At 38.1% G+C, this 13,855-nt stretch overlaps 1 protein-coding gene across 1 annotated transcript; it reads left to right on the top strand.

The window, feature by feature from the left end:
• Positions 1-2,389: 2,389 nt before the first annotated feature.
• LOC112004150 (uncharacterized) lies at positions 2,390-2,986 on the top strand. The gene has a single exon (XM_024036372.1). The coding sequence runs from the start codon at positions 2,390-2,392 to the stop codon at positions 2,984-2,986; it is 597 nt and encodes a 198-aa protein (XP_023892140.1).
• Positions 2,987-13,855: the final 10,869 nt, after the last annotated feature.

Below are 13,855 nucleotides of genomic sequence, written 5' to 3'. Positions count from 1 at the left end.
TGATGCAAACATTGTAAATTTTACGCAGATGACTAGCTCTTCTTTTCTTTCTCTCTTAAGTGAAGAACAGGCTGAACTGGTTCGCAGCAACAAGAAAGTTAAGAATGTGTATCATGCAGGCTTTAGCGATAGCAGTGACTCAAGACCTTCATCTCCAAACCAGACCCAAGGTATGGGAAGTCGAGCCATATCCTTCAAGGATAAGGTAGTGGGTGAGATTCCTGGTGCGTATAGTCAAGCCTTTAACTTTGGAGATCTCATGGAGGATGATGAAGAAATAGAGGATGAAGTAGAGGCTCTTAGAGAAGGGCTGGTTGCTGTAAAGTTCCCAAGAGAGCTTAAACAGAAAATCAGAAACCCGTGGGCAAAGGCGCTAATTGTCAAGGTGTATGGAAGGTCGATTGGATTCAACTTTCTTCAGACAAGACTCTTGGCTTTATGGAAACCAGCAGGCAGACTTGATTGTGTGGACTTAGGCTTTGGGTTCTTCCTTATTCGGCTATCTCTCAAAGAAGATCTTGAGGCTGTGCTGCAAAAGGGCCCCTGGTTTATTGGCGAGCACTTTTTGTCCATACGACCTTGGGAGCTGGATTTTAAGCCAAAGTTGGCCAATGTGTCATCGATTGCGGTTTGGATTAGACTCAATGGTTTGCCGATAGAGTACTACAATGCTGAAGCGCTCTACCTGATTGGGAAAGCCATTGGGAATGTGTTAAGGGTGGATACGCACACTCCGTCGGAAGCTAGAGGCAGGTTCGCTAGGCTGTGTGTACAAGTTGACGTGACTAAACCTTTAATCACAACCATTAAGATTGGTAAGCTTGAGCAAACGGTGTGCTATGAAGGTATTCAGAGGCTGTGTTTTGACTGTGGAAGAGTGGGCCATAAGCGGGAGAGCTGTCCATACACAGTCCGTCAAGAAATGCCGCCGAAGGAGACGGCGGGGATGGATTCGGTGAAGAACTGTACCCGGTCATGCAGTTCGCATGGGGCTAATGCTGACAAGGTAGTTGAGGGTCCCAGTGGGATCTTGCATGAGAATGTGCAGGGCAACGTTGAGGACAATGTTCAGGATAGTACGTATGGCCCATGGATAGTGGTTAAGCACAAGCTGAATGGAGCAAAAAACAAAAGCTCCAATATGGGACCACAAGCACGCCATTACGCTGGGAATGTTCAGTGGAGTAGAGATGGATATTCAAGGAGTGAACCGGTTGGGCCTTCAAGAGAGATCAAAAGGAAAATATCACCAACTAAGGTGAGGAATGGGGCCTAGGGTGCTGGAAGTGTCACGGATCTAGATGGGTTTAAAGAGTTAAAGGGCCTAACCTTTTCAAGTCTAAGCCCAAAGTTGACTGATAATGGGAAGAAGGCTTTTAAGGTGGAAAAGGCTAAAGGAATTACCAAGCCCAGCCCACAAGCATCAGTTAAAGGAAAGAAAGCTCTAGCTCGGTCAAGGGCAGCCACAAATGTTGTTGACAGAAGGGATTTTTCCCTTGAAGTTCTTCTCGCAAACCACGCTCCGTCCTCCACATCGGTGCCAAGCTGTGCTCCTTTCAACGGTGTATCGGTTCAGGGAGCAGCAGCTGAAGCTCAGCCCGCGATCACTGAAGAGGCGAAGCATGATGGTGGAGATTTTAAGGAGCGCGCCTATCGAAGTCCGTGCGCACCTGATCTGGGTTTGGAGCTGGTTCATTCGTCGGAGGTGGAGAGCATGGAGGACGATGCTCTGGTGAACCGCAGCAAGCTCGATGAGGGGCGGTGTCGCTCTAATGGTCTTGATGTGGATGGGCATGGGCATTCCGTGGTGGGTATGTCCATTGAAGGTGCTGGGTGTGAGTGTAATCCTGAAGAAAGTTTTGAAGCTACAAGGTTGGGTCTTGAGGGTGGTGTTAATGACCCCATGTCCTATTGACAAGTGTCCGTCCCCTGTTCTTAGTTTCCTTATGAATATTATTGCTTGAAATTGTAGAGGTGCGCGAAAGCCCGCCTTCAAAAATCATGTTAGAGAGCTGGTCCGCATTCATGATCCAGCTATTTTAATTGTGATGGAGACTCGGGTTGGAGGAGTCAGGGCGAAGGAGATTGCAGACGAGTTGCCGTTTGATAGAGCTATCCACACCGATACAATTGGTTATGCGGGTGGGTTATGGCTGTTGTGGAATGAAGATAGAGTGGAGATATCCCAGTTAGCAAACACGGAACAGGAAATTCACGTGATTGTTAAGGTACGTGCCTCTAACCTTAACTGGTTATTAACTGCGATTTATGCTAGTCCCAGGTGTGCCGAAAGGCAGGTACTATGGGGTAATCTGAAAATGATGGCTGAAGTTCATGATATGCCGTGGATTATGGCTGGAGATTTTAATGAGCCTTTAATGAGCCTTTAATGGAGGGAGATAAACTTGGAGGAAGGGGATTGAGTGTAAATAGAGCTCTTCAGTTTAAGGAGAGTTTGGATGCTTGTAGCATGATTGACTTAGGTTTTTCGGGTCCGCGGTTTACTTGGACTAACAGAAGGGAGATTCAGGATCTTATCCAGGAGAGGATTGACCGGTTTTTCGTAAACTCTCAATTGTGTCTGATGTACCCTGAGGCCTGTGTGGTCCATCTTACTAGGTGCCATTCCGACCACTCTCCGGTTTTGATGGAATTGCAGCCTAGAGTCCATGAGAATAGGAGAAAGCTTTTTAAGTTTCAAACTTGTTGGCTGTCTAATTGCACCTTCCCTCCCATTGTTAATCAGGCTTGGAGGCAGAGCACGGGTTTGGCGCAGGCTATTGAGTCCTTCACCAAAGAGGCAACCAGGTGGAATAAGGAGCAGTTTGGTAACGTATTTGCTAGAAAAAAGAACATCATGGCGAGGTTAAATGGCATCCAGAGAGCATTGGCTGTGCAACCTTCGGTTTCTCTTCTTAACCTGGAGAATGACCTTCTTAGGGACCTCAATATTGTTCTGAATCAGGAAGAGGAATCTGGGCATTAAAGTCTAGAGTTAATTGGATGATTCAAGGGGATAGGAATACAGCTTTCTATCATGTCTCTACCTTGGTGAGAAGAAAGAGGAACAAGATTTTGGCTATCAAAAATGCAGTGGGCGAGTGGATTAATCAGGAGGAGAATGTTAAAGATTTTGTGAGGAATGGGTACAGTGATATTTATACTACTTCTTTCTCTAGTGTTCCTGCCTTTCCTCCTAGGATTTCTTCCTGGCAGGCCAGGTTATCAGAGGAGGAAAAATGTAGTATTAGTGGAGAGGTGTCGGAGGAAGAAATTAAGGCCGCTTTATAGTCTTTAAAAGCCTTCAAGGCGCCTGGGCCGGATGGGCTGCATGCGGGGTTTTTTCAAAGGTTTTGGCTTACTTTGGGTAGGTCAGTTATCAATGAAGTTAAAAAAGTGTTTGCTGATAGGAGAGTTCCGGATTACCTTAATACTACTCATATAGCCCTTATTCCTAAGATTCAAGGTCCGGAGACGCTCAGTAATTACAGACCCATTAGCCTATGTAATACGGAGTATAAAATTGTATCGAAAATTATTGTTGCCTGGTTGAGGCCGTATCTGGACAAGCTCATTTCCCCATGCCAGTCGGCTTTTATTCCGGGTAGGAAGGGTATTGATAATGCTATTATTACTCAGGAAGTCATCCATTCTCTCAGCAAAAAAAAAGGGGAAACTTGGGTACATGGCTCTGAAAATTAATCTTGAGAAGGTGTATGATAAATTGGAGTGGAGCTTTATTCGAGATATGCTTATTAGAGTTAATATGCCCACTGATCTGATCGAGACTATCATGAGTTGTGTGTCGACGATTTCCACTTCGATTGTTTTCAATGGGGAAGCGTTGGGTCCAATATACCCTTCAAGAGGGATAAGGCAAGGGGATCCTCTTTCTCCCTATCTCTTCATCCTGTGCATGGATTTTCTTGGGCAGCTTATTGAGAAAAAATGTAGTGTTAAGCTTTGGAGACCGGTTAAAGTTTCTCAAAGAGGTCCCTCAGTTTCCCATTTGATGTTTGCGGATGATTTGGTTCTTTTTGCCAAAGCAGATAATGTTAATTGTTGCGCCGTTAGGGAGGTGCTTGATGAGTTTTGCAAGTTGTCAGGGCAAACAATCAGTGAAGCTAAGTCTAGGGTTTTCTTTTCTCCCAATGTTGAGGTGGATGATAGGGAGGCTTTTTGTGACATTCTTGGCTTCGCCTCTACTCCCTATCTAGGAAAGTATTTGGGCATTCCTATTAGACAGTCGGGCATGTCTTCTCGAGAGTATAACTTTATTCTTGACAGAGTAAAACAAAAATTAGCGGGTTGGAAAGCAAATTTGCTATCTTTGGCGGGGCGGGCGGTGCTTATTCAAGCTTCCTCAGCAGCTATTCCTTCCTATGTAATGCAGTGTGCTGCCCTTCCGGGAAGAGTTTTGGATGGTATAGACCGGGTGAATAGAAATTTTTTGTGGGGTACTATGGAGAATCAAAGGAAGATACACTGGGTTGGGTGGCAAAAAGTTACTAGAGCTAAGGAGGAAGAAGGCCTTGGTTTTCAAACGGCAAGAGGGAGGAACACTGCTCTCCTTGCAAAACTGAATTGGAGGTTGCACACAGAGCAAGATATGCTTTGGGCAAGGGTTTTAAAGCAAAAATATTGTTCTGGTAGGAGAGCTAGGGCCACTAATGTAGATCGTCTCCCGTGTTCTCATGTTTGGACAGCTATGAAGAGAGGTAGGGAGGTTTTCAACAAAGGTAGTATGTGGCTGGTTGGTAGAAATAGTAATCAGAGTTTTTGGTATGGGAATTAGATCAAAGGGGGTCCCATTAGGCATAGGGTCCTAGGTCCATTGAGCCGTGAAGCTGAAATTCTTGAGGTTAAGGATGTTTTGACTGATTCGGGTTGGGATTGGGATCGTATTCCCTTTGTGCTGCCTGTGGACATTAAGAACTTGATCCTAGCTACGCCGGTGTCTATCACAAGCAGAGGGTCTAACAGATTAGTCTGGGCTGGTAGTACCAGAGGTGGGTTTGAAGTTAAAAGTGCCTATAGTTTAGCTGACCATAATAGCTATATGCCTAGTGTGTCTACGGGGTGGATTTGGAAAATTAATACCTTACCTAGAATTAAAACCTTTATTTGGAGATGTGTGCATAATAGTATTGGTGTTAAAGGTTGCCTTGTGAGGAGGGGGATGGGGGTTGATGAATTATGCTCTATTTGCCAAGAAGATAAGGAATCAATTTTACATGCTCTTCGCGATTGTGCTCGTGTCAAGGCTGTTTGGCTGCAACTAGGTGTTAGGTACACAAATCAAGCCTTTTGGGGTAGTGATCTTCAGGAGTGGTTAATTATGAATGGAAGTAAGGGTAGCAGGGCGATGTATGGAAGAAACCATTGGAGTATGGTTTTTTCTTTTGCTGTTTGGATGATTTGGAAAGGTAGAAATCAGACGGTGTTCTCTGGTAAGGCTCAGAATCCGAAGCTTTTGACTGAAATTGAGAATCTGTACACTAAGTTCATGTACTGTGCTAACTCTCCAAGATGTCCCGCTCCAAGGGTGGTAGTTGCTTGTTGTTGGGAGAAGTCTCCTGAGGGTTGGATCAAGTTAAATACGGATGGGTGTGCGGCAGGTAGTCCGGGCTTGGCTGGCTGTGGAGGAGTGGTGTGTGACAACCATGAGGAGTGAATTTCTGGGTTTTAAAGTCATATTGGGATCACGAATAGTTTTGTGGCTGAATTATGGGGTTTAAGGGATGGTTTATTGCTTTGTAGTAATTTGAATATTCCTTATCTTATTGTAGAAATGGATGCTAAATCCATTGTGGAGATCTTTTGCAAGCCGGGTTATGTAAATGATGTGATTTCTCCCATCTTGGATGACTGCAGGATGCTCATCTCCAAGTTCCAGCAGGTGCAATTTAAACACTGCTTCCGCCAATCAAATCAATGTGTAGATGCACTTGCAAGGTTAGGTGCTGATCAAGACTTAGTTCTTAGAATTTTTGAAAGTCCGCCTGTGGACGCTTTTGTGTTTTTTGATCAGGACAGCAATGGCTTATGCTTTAACAGAATGTGTTCTGTGCCTGCTGCTTCCTTTTAGTTTTTGTTATCTTCTCCTTCACCAAAAAAAAAAAAAAAAAAAGAAGCACCATTTCGTCACCAAACTAACGGAGTAACTGACGGTTCAATAAAATAATAATTTTTTTTACACGATTGGTCAATAAAATAACGGAAAGCATCACCACCGCAGGGACTCAAAACTCATACTCTCACACTGTCACACCACTCAGCTGAGCTGACTGCTTGCTTCGCCGCTCAAATGTCTCAGACCCTCTTTCCACTTCCACTGGCTCCCTCTTCTTCTCGTTTTTCTTCAAATCTCTCTAAAAACTCTAATCTCCTATGCCCACACTCTCCAATCTTCTCAAACCCCACGTTTCCTCACCCGTTGACTTTTCATTCCAAGCTCCGAATATCACAACCCACCTCCATAACACCCATTCGGAGCCAACCCATGTCACATTCAAGCACCAACAGTAACAGTGCCCCAATTGACAATCCCAGATGGTCTCTCCATGGAATGACCGCCCTCGTCACCGGTGGCACTCGCGAAATCGGGTACACATTTTTATATACATAGAAGAAAAGAAGTCTTAGAATTTGTTTTCTTTTCCTCTTTGGTTTGTGAGAATTGAGAAATTAATTATATTGCCAACTGGGAATTGGGCATTGGTTTTTCTACTTTTTAGGCATGCGATTGTATAGAGGAATGGGTTTGAAGCCAGAGTGCACGTGTTGTTGAAATGAGAGTGAGCTTGATGGGTGCTTGAGTGAATGGGATAATTTGGGTTTTGGGGTTACTGGGTTAGTTTGTGACGTGTCAGTTCAATCTCAAAGAGAGGAGCTTATGAGCACTGTGTCCACTTTGTTTGATGGATCGGGTAGAAATTGCCATCCTTATACAATTTTGTCATAATTGTGATGTGAAAGAGTTGTGATTAGTAAAGAAAAAATAATGGGTCTATGTGTAAGTGATAAGCAATCACTCATAATTTACCACATTAAAATTGTGGTAAAAAATTATAAAATAATTTGGGGTCCTAGATCCATCCGGATGTGGACTAGAAGGAGAAACCTATCTATCACCTATATATCCTACTTTAATTTATAGGGAGAATTTAACCTTTTTTTTTTCTTTTTTTCTTTTTTTATAATGGGGAATTTGATTGTTTTATTTGTCATTGCTATGGATTTTTAGGGGCAATTTGATTTACAGTGGGAGGAATCTGTTAAAATATTCATAATTAATTAATAGTTTTTGAACTTATAAGATTCTAGCAAACTCCTGCAAATCTCATTTTCCAAGGTAATCTTAGGTGGAATGTCGGTTTTGAGCATACGGGAGTACTCTGCCTGTGATTAATAATAATAATAAAACAAAGGGTTGATACTTAATTGGATAAATTCATCATAATTTGGTAGTATTTGGACTTTGCATTCCAAATTTTGATAATTTGCAATCACCACCTCAACCTTTTAAATTTTGCAAGATGCACTCATAATCAAATTTATGGCTAAAGCATTGTTTAAGAGAGTGTATTATGTGTAGTATAATATGCCCCACCCTTCTTTAAATGTTATCCTGACTTTTGAGTGGAGTTCGTAGTGTGCATTTATGTTAAAATATCTTTCCCTCTATCTTGTGCGCGTGTGTTTGCTTCTCCAAAAAAAAAAAAAAAATCGATTAAAGCTTATGATTATGTGCAAATCACACGACCCTAACAAATTAATTCTCTTTTATCCTTGCACACAGTTTAATTACATACCATAAAGCTCTTACTAATTTCGCAAATAGACCAAAATGCGCCACCACCTCTTTCAACAATCACAAAATGGTAATGAATGGTGCAAGCTCAAAGGAGGTGATTTACTTTGACCAATGAAAATGACGATGGTTCTGTAAAGGGGTTGGAGGGTTGTGATGCTTGGGTTGGGTTGGTGCTTAATGAACGAAGGCGGTGTTGATGCAGGAGGTTTCAATAGGTTTAATTAGTACTTTATATAACCATATTTACTCTAATAGAAGGGGAGAAATGAAGAAGAAGAAGACTTAGAATTCTCATTTCTATGATATTTTTGCCATGATGTCACTTCTATGAGCATACTAATGTTTAATATTGTTATCAATCATCTCTTTTGTTTCTTCATTTTTTATACTTCCTGTGTATAGGTTTGCCCCCCTTTTGATGTATGACTTGAGAAAATTTAAGTATATACAAACAATTTGAAAACAAATTTCACACCAGCTGAGGTGGCAATTATTAATAGGTATATCATAAAATAATGATAGTGGTGGCCCCATATGAAAATAATGTTACCACCAATCATATTCTACCAACTTGTGTTTGTAGCACTGCTCATATGACTTTCCATTTGACTCGAAGCTGTGATGGTTAGACTCAAGTTATTTGCCTTGGAAGAGGGCTTACGAACATTTTTAAGGAGTCATATGAAATTATTCTAGTCAATTAAAATTGTGTAGAGAATTAATTGTCTTCTAAGATTTCCTTACGAGCTACTTGATAGAGTGCATTGCATTTTTTGTTTTAAAAAAATTTGGTGGATTTCTATTGGCCCCTTAGTGACTGTTGGTACTTGGTAGGGACTGCAAATTTCTAACATGTAAATACTCTCACTTCATTGCTTAGCATATAATTGTGTATATTTATATATATTTACATTTATTTTGTAATTATGTCCAAGTCTTGACTTTTGTGGATCAAGGGAAGACACTTATGAATGCCTTGCAGGATGCTATAACCGGAATTTTGCATGCCCAAGGTACAAATTTAAGATTTAATGGACTCCTTGATATTGCTTGGATACTTGATTTTTTCATCAGGATTGCAGGCACACATTCAAGAAAAAAGTTGGAACATCAGGTGCAGACGGTCTGAATACAGATCATCTTTCTTCAAATTAACCAGATAAAAAGGGCCAATGAACTCACAGATAGCTTGATTGACACTAACTTTGGCACATACAAAGTTACTGGAGATCTAGAATTAGATCTCTCTTTAGGGAAATCACAAAGAACTGTCAGTTTGGAAGTGTTCTAGGGAAAATGGGAGAGAATTTTTAATTTTTGTTAGGGTCAGTGAGACTTGCATATGATAGTTACTTTATACGATAAACCTGACAGTATGGGGTGTGTTTTTATTAGGGTTGTTATGATTTCATGGTTTGGAGTTCAAAATATGCAAGTGCCTTTATAGTATATATGGATTTGTGCGGATGAAAAAAATCATATACATGTAAATTAAAATTTATAATTCAATAATATAATTCTTTTTTATAATTCGATAGTTACTACAATTGAAGGGCAATTTAATTCTAAGGTGTCTTTGGTTGAAATATCAAGAAATGTCAACCAATTAAACTATAAGACTCTTGGTACTTCAATAATATAGTTGAAATTTAAAAAAAGAATAAATAGTAAAAATAAAAGAAAGACTATTAATTACTTTTAACTAATTGTCAGAAGGCAAAAGTACATAGCATAAGACTATATTCATAACAAAAAAAATTTAATAGATTCTTAAAACAAGTAATGTAAGGACCTAGTTTGGACTCCTGGCCCAAATAATAGATGGACTTAGGCCCTAAGAGCCAAAACAATAAATTTGTAGAGAATGGGTTGAAAAATTGGGTTTTAACGAATTAATGCAACAAGTAAGTAGTTCTTGATGGCAAAGGAATGAATATGACAATTTATACTAAGGAAATACATACTCAGTAATGTCCGAGGAGATTGGTTCTTATGTATTACTCGAAGCTGGGTTACAAGTATGATTCCATTGCTATAATGTTTTTCTTCTTAGTTTTCCAATCCTTTCTTCATGGAGGGTCTGTCATGTTATTTAGTTTTCTTTGAACGATCTTGGTCCTACACTTGTTGGTCATCTAAGTCACTACTTGAGTGCTTGTCCCATCGAACACTCTTCAGGTTCTCTGTGAGTTGGGATAGCCAAGGCAGCACTGTTCAGGGGTCTTCTCCACATTAATGTAACCATAAAGTTAGCTAGAGAGCGTTTAATGCGGTGGTAGCAGCTTTTCCTTAGATATTTTTGAGCTTCCAGTCTTCTGGTACACTCAAGAGACATGTCCCTATCACTGGAGCTTCATGGAAGGTTACCTTGAACCTTAAGATACACATTTGAGCTGTGCTTAACCTATCCGAGGAGACATTCTTTCTCGGACCACCCTCCCATTCGTATCTTACTCATTAGATTCTAAGCTTGACCCATCCAACATCATTCATTTGTTCTTGGATTACGATGCTCTCGGCCAAGGTCCAAGGCCCAATATACCATTTGGGCCCTTAACCCTACAGGTAAAAAAATAAATAATGAATCCTTTCAATTTTGTTGGGTTAAAATGAATTGACTCATTGCAAATTAATTAATTACCAAAGTTAATTAATTACATTCAATTATATGCAATAGCGTGGTTGCACAAACAAATCACCAATTATACTAAATGTAGCGGAAAATAAATTTGACACGGGTAATTTGTTTACGACTAGAGAAAACCATCGAGGCAAAACCTCAACGAGTGATTTTAAGATCATCACTCCCAAGAATCCACTATTATCAATTACAAGCAGTTACAAGTATAAGGAATTTTACCAAACCCTTTGGTCTATCCCGAAATACCAACATATAGTTGAATTCTTACTCCAACATCTAATTGGACTTGTATTGTAGTGGTAATCTTCCAGTTCAATGAACGAATTCTAGTACGTGACTAAACAATGATGCATGGATCTAAGTACATGACTAACATCAACAATTTGAATAAGATGTTGGTTGCAAAGTTCTTCACTTCATCAACAATGAAGATCAAGAAGCTCTTTGGTCATAAAACCCTTGGCATAAAGACGCAGTAGTTTCCTCAGAGAGAATGATGAATTAGGTCACTTTTTGCATATGTTTTCCTTGTATGATGACTTTTATAATAAGCCTTATATATATCCAAGGTTGTGAGAAAATAAACCCTACACATACATGTTAGCTAGGGCCAAAAATCATATCTGAAAATTCTGATTTCGTAAATCTCGACAGATTCAGCTTTTGTTAAGCTTCGTCCTTAAATCTTGATAAATACCATTTCTATCGAGGTATCTGTCAGGCTTTAATGAACAGTTTTTCTTCACTTGTTTCTTGGTCAGATTTGCATGGTTTCAATACTTAATTTGAACACTTGTTTCTTGAAGTATTAAACTCATCCTAGATCTACCCAATTACAAGTAAAATGTGTTTTATCAATGGATTAGCCAATTTACATAAAATATGTCCCTAACAAATTTTATTGAAAATTTTTGGTAATTTCGTTTTAATCATAATATTAATTTGAATGTATTTTTAAAATTATTAATATAATTTAAAATAAATAACAAAAATCCTTAAAATTTTTAAATTTCTTGAAAACTTTTTATTATTAATATAATTTAAAATAAATAACAAAAATCCTTAAAATTTTTAAATTTCTTGAAAACCTTTGGGTTTTTTTTTGGTTGAGAAAAAGGTAAGTATAAATATTATTTTATCTTTTTTTTGGAAAAACTTTTAGTAATTAATTTTTAATTATAATATTATCTTAAATTCCTTCAAAGCTATGTTAACAAATTTTTTTAAGGAACTACGTTAACAATTTATGAACTTATAATGGATTACGTGACAAAAGCATGCATACGTATAATATTTATGTTGAACAACGTGTAAGGCCTAATTTTTTATTATTATTTAAAACAAATATATATTATGATAGATTATTAAAATATATAATATAAAATAAATAATCAAACTTTAAAAAATTGTTGGTAATATAATTTTTATTGAAACAGTAATTTTAAACTTCATAGAACTTTAGTGTAGAGTTTAGTTAGAGGCAAACTATTTTATTAATTTTAACGTCCACTTTTTTTTTTCTTTTCTTTTTTGGAGAAATATTTTAACGTCCACTTAGATGCATAGGAAGCTTGTAAAACTCAACTTTTATCGTATAGTATAAATATATAGTGTAAAATATGTTGTCACTCATTTTCATAATGTTGCCCACCAACCATTAGCCAGAACCCATCATCCACCCTTTTTAGCCCATGTTCAATGGATTATGGAAGCCACCCACTAGCTACAACCTTCACCTAAAAAATAAACGCTCCTTCTATGGTATCTATTTAACAACTGATTTTTTTTCAAGCCTAGATAAAACTTGTTATCATTCTTGAGAATGTTGAAGTTTCATGCAGCATTTCTATCTTGTTATAAAAAAAAAAGAAAAAAAATTCATGCAACATGTAATAATTGGTACTAGAGCTAGTTCATGGATTCGACTCCCTGTTGTGCATGTGCAGGTGTTGGGGATGGAATTGTTGGGTGGAGGTCTAATGGGCCAAGTCTAACATCTTGTAGAGGTAGAGGCCAAGTTGGGTCAAGTTTCAGTCAACTTGATAGCGCTAGGCTGCTACCCTTTAAGAGAATAAAGTTGCGCCGTTACTATTAGATATAACTTTTAATGCAATAGGTTAGTGCTTGGTCCTAACAAATTGTATTTTAAAAAAAAGTCTACAAGAATGTTATAGATGGCAAACCAAACAAGGAAATCTTGTATTTTGATGGGAAATTCAAGATTCTTTGAATCGAACCATCTCTTATAACATTCAACTAATGTCTTAAGATAAAAAGCCTCTACATTATGTATTGTATGGTCATAGAAGTAAATGCCTAAGAACAGGTATTAATTGGTAACATGTTAATGAAGAAAAAGTACAAATAAAAGTGACTGTGAGGCAACATATGGGGTAAGTGTTCTAATTATCTCCTTGCTGCTATAGGACCATGACTGAAGACTTTTGGTTGTGTAATGCTTCCAATTGTACGATACAGAAATTAATGAAATAATTAGTTGCTTTCTAAAAAGTTAAAATAATATACCATGTTATTAAATAAGCAATGAAAAAGTATCTTCTAATTTCATAATTCTAGATATATAGGGCCCATTTGGTTTGTGTTTTCAAACAACATTTTTTAGTTTTTAAACAGCATTTCACGCATTTCAATGTACTTTTTCACCCACACGTATTTCAAAAAACTACAAACAACAATTTTCAAATTACTCTACCAAACATCCTCATAGCTGCACAACAATCAAATCCTTTTTGCTTTTTTTTTTTTTTTTGGCTGAATGAATCAAACCTTCATTTGCTCAATATTTAAGCTTATGCAATATCATGTTTTAGAGGCATCATTGCTTGCTGTTCTGTTTGCAAGTGTTTGTTTATTTGATTTTTTTTTCCATGAGAACAAAAAACAAATTTACTCTTTTACTTAACATATGAATTACATTTTATTGTGGGTTCCAGTCAGCTCAACTGATAAAGTCTCTAATAGTTGTATAAGAGATCTAGGGTTCAATCTCTGCCTACACCAAAAACTGATTGGTGTCTTGGTCTGATGATAAAAGAGCTATCATCAAGAGCTGACGCTATAGGTTGAAACTCTCTCAAAAAAAAAAAAAAATTTTATTGATTAGTATGAAGCATTACATAAGGTGCATTTCATTTCAATTTCAAAGTGACATATACCAAAATAAAATTAAAACACTTTATGTAGGGAAAAAGGGAAGCAGACTCTGCTTAAATGAAGGTCTTTTGCGAAATTGAGCTGTGCTAGTGTTAAGGAATATGGATTAGAATCCAGTGCAATTACCCTCATCCCTCTCACGAAAACATTGTTACTTCTTCATTTTTTTTTTTTCAAACTTTTTTTATTCAATAGTTGAGTTTGAAAAGTTGCTTTTTAATTCT

This window comes from Quercus suber, unplaced genomic scaffold, assembly GCF_002906115.3.
Source record: "Quercus suber isolate HL8 unplaced genomic scaffold, Cork oak 2.0 scaffold_521, whole genome shotgun sequence".
In the NCBI taxonomy this organism is placed as follows: Eukaryota; Viridiplantae; Streptophyta; class Magnoliopsida; order Fagales; family Fagaceae; genus Quercus; species Quercus suber.
Note: the sequence above shows the minus strand (reverse complement) of the source record. Positions and strands in the feature narration are given on the sequence as shown.

Excerpts from the sequence above, each read along its gene's own strand:
- LOC112004150 (XM_024036372.1), top strand. The coding sequence starts at position 2,390 with ATGGAGGGAGATAAACTTGGAGGAAGGGGATTGAGTGTAAATAGAGCT.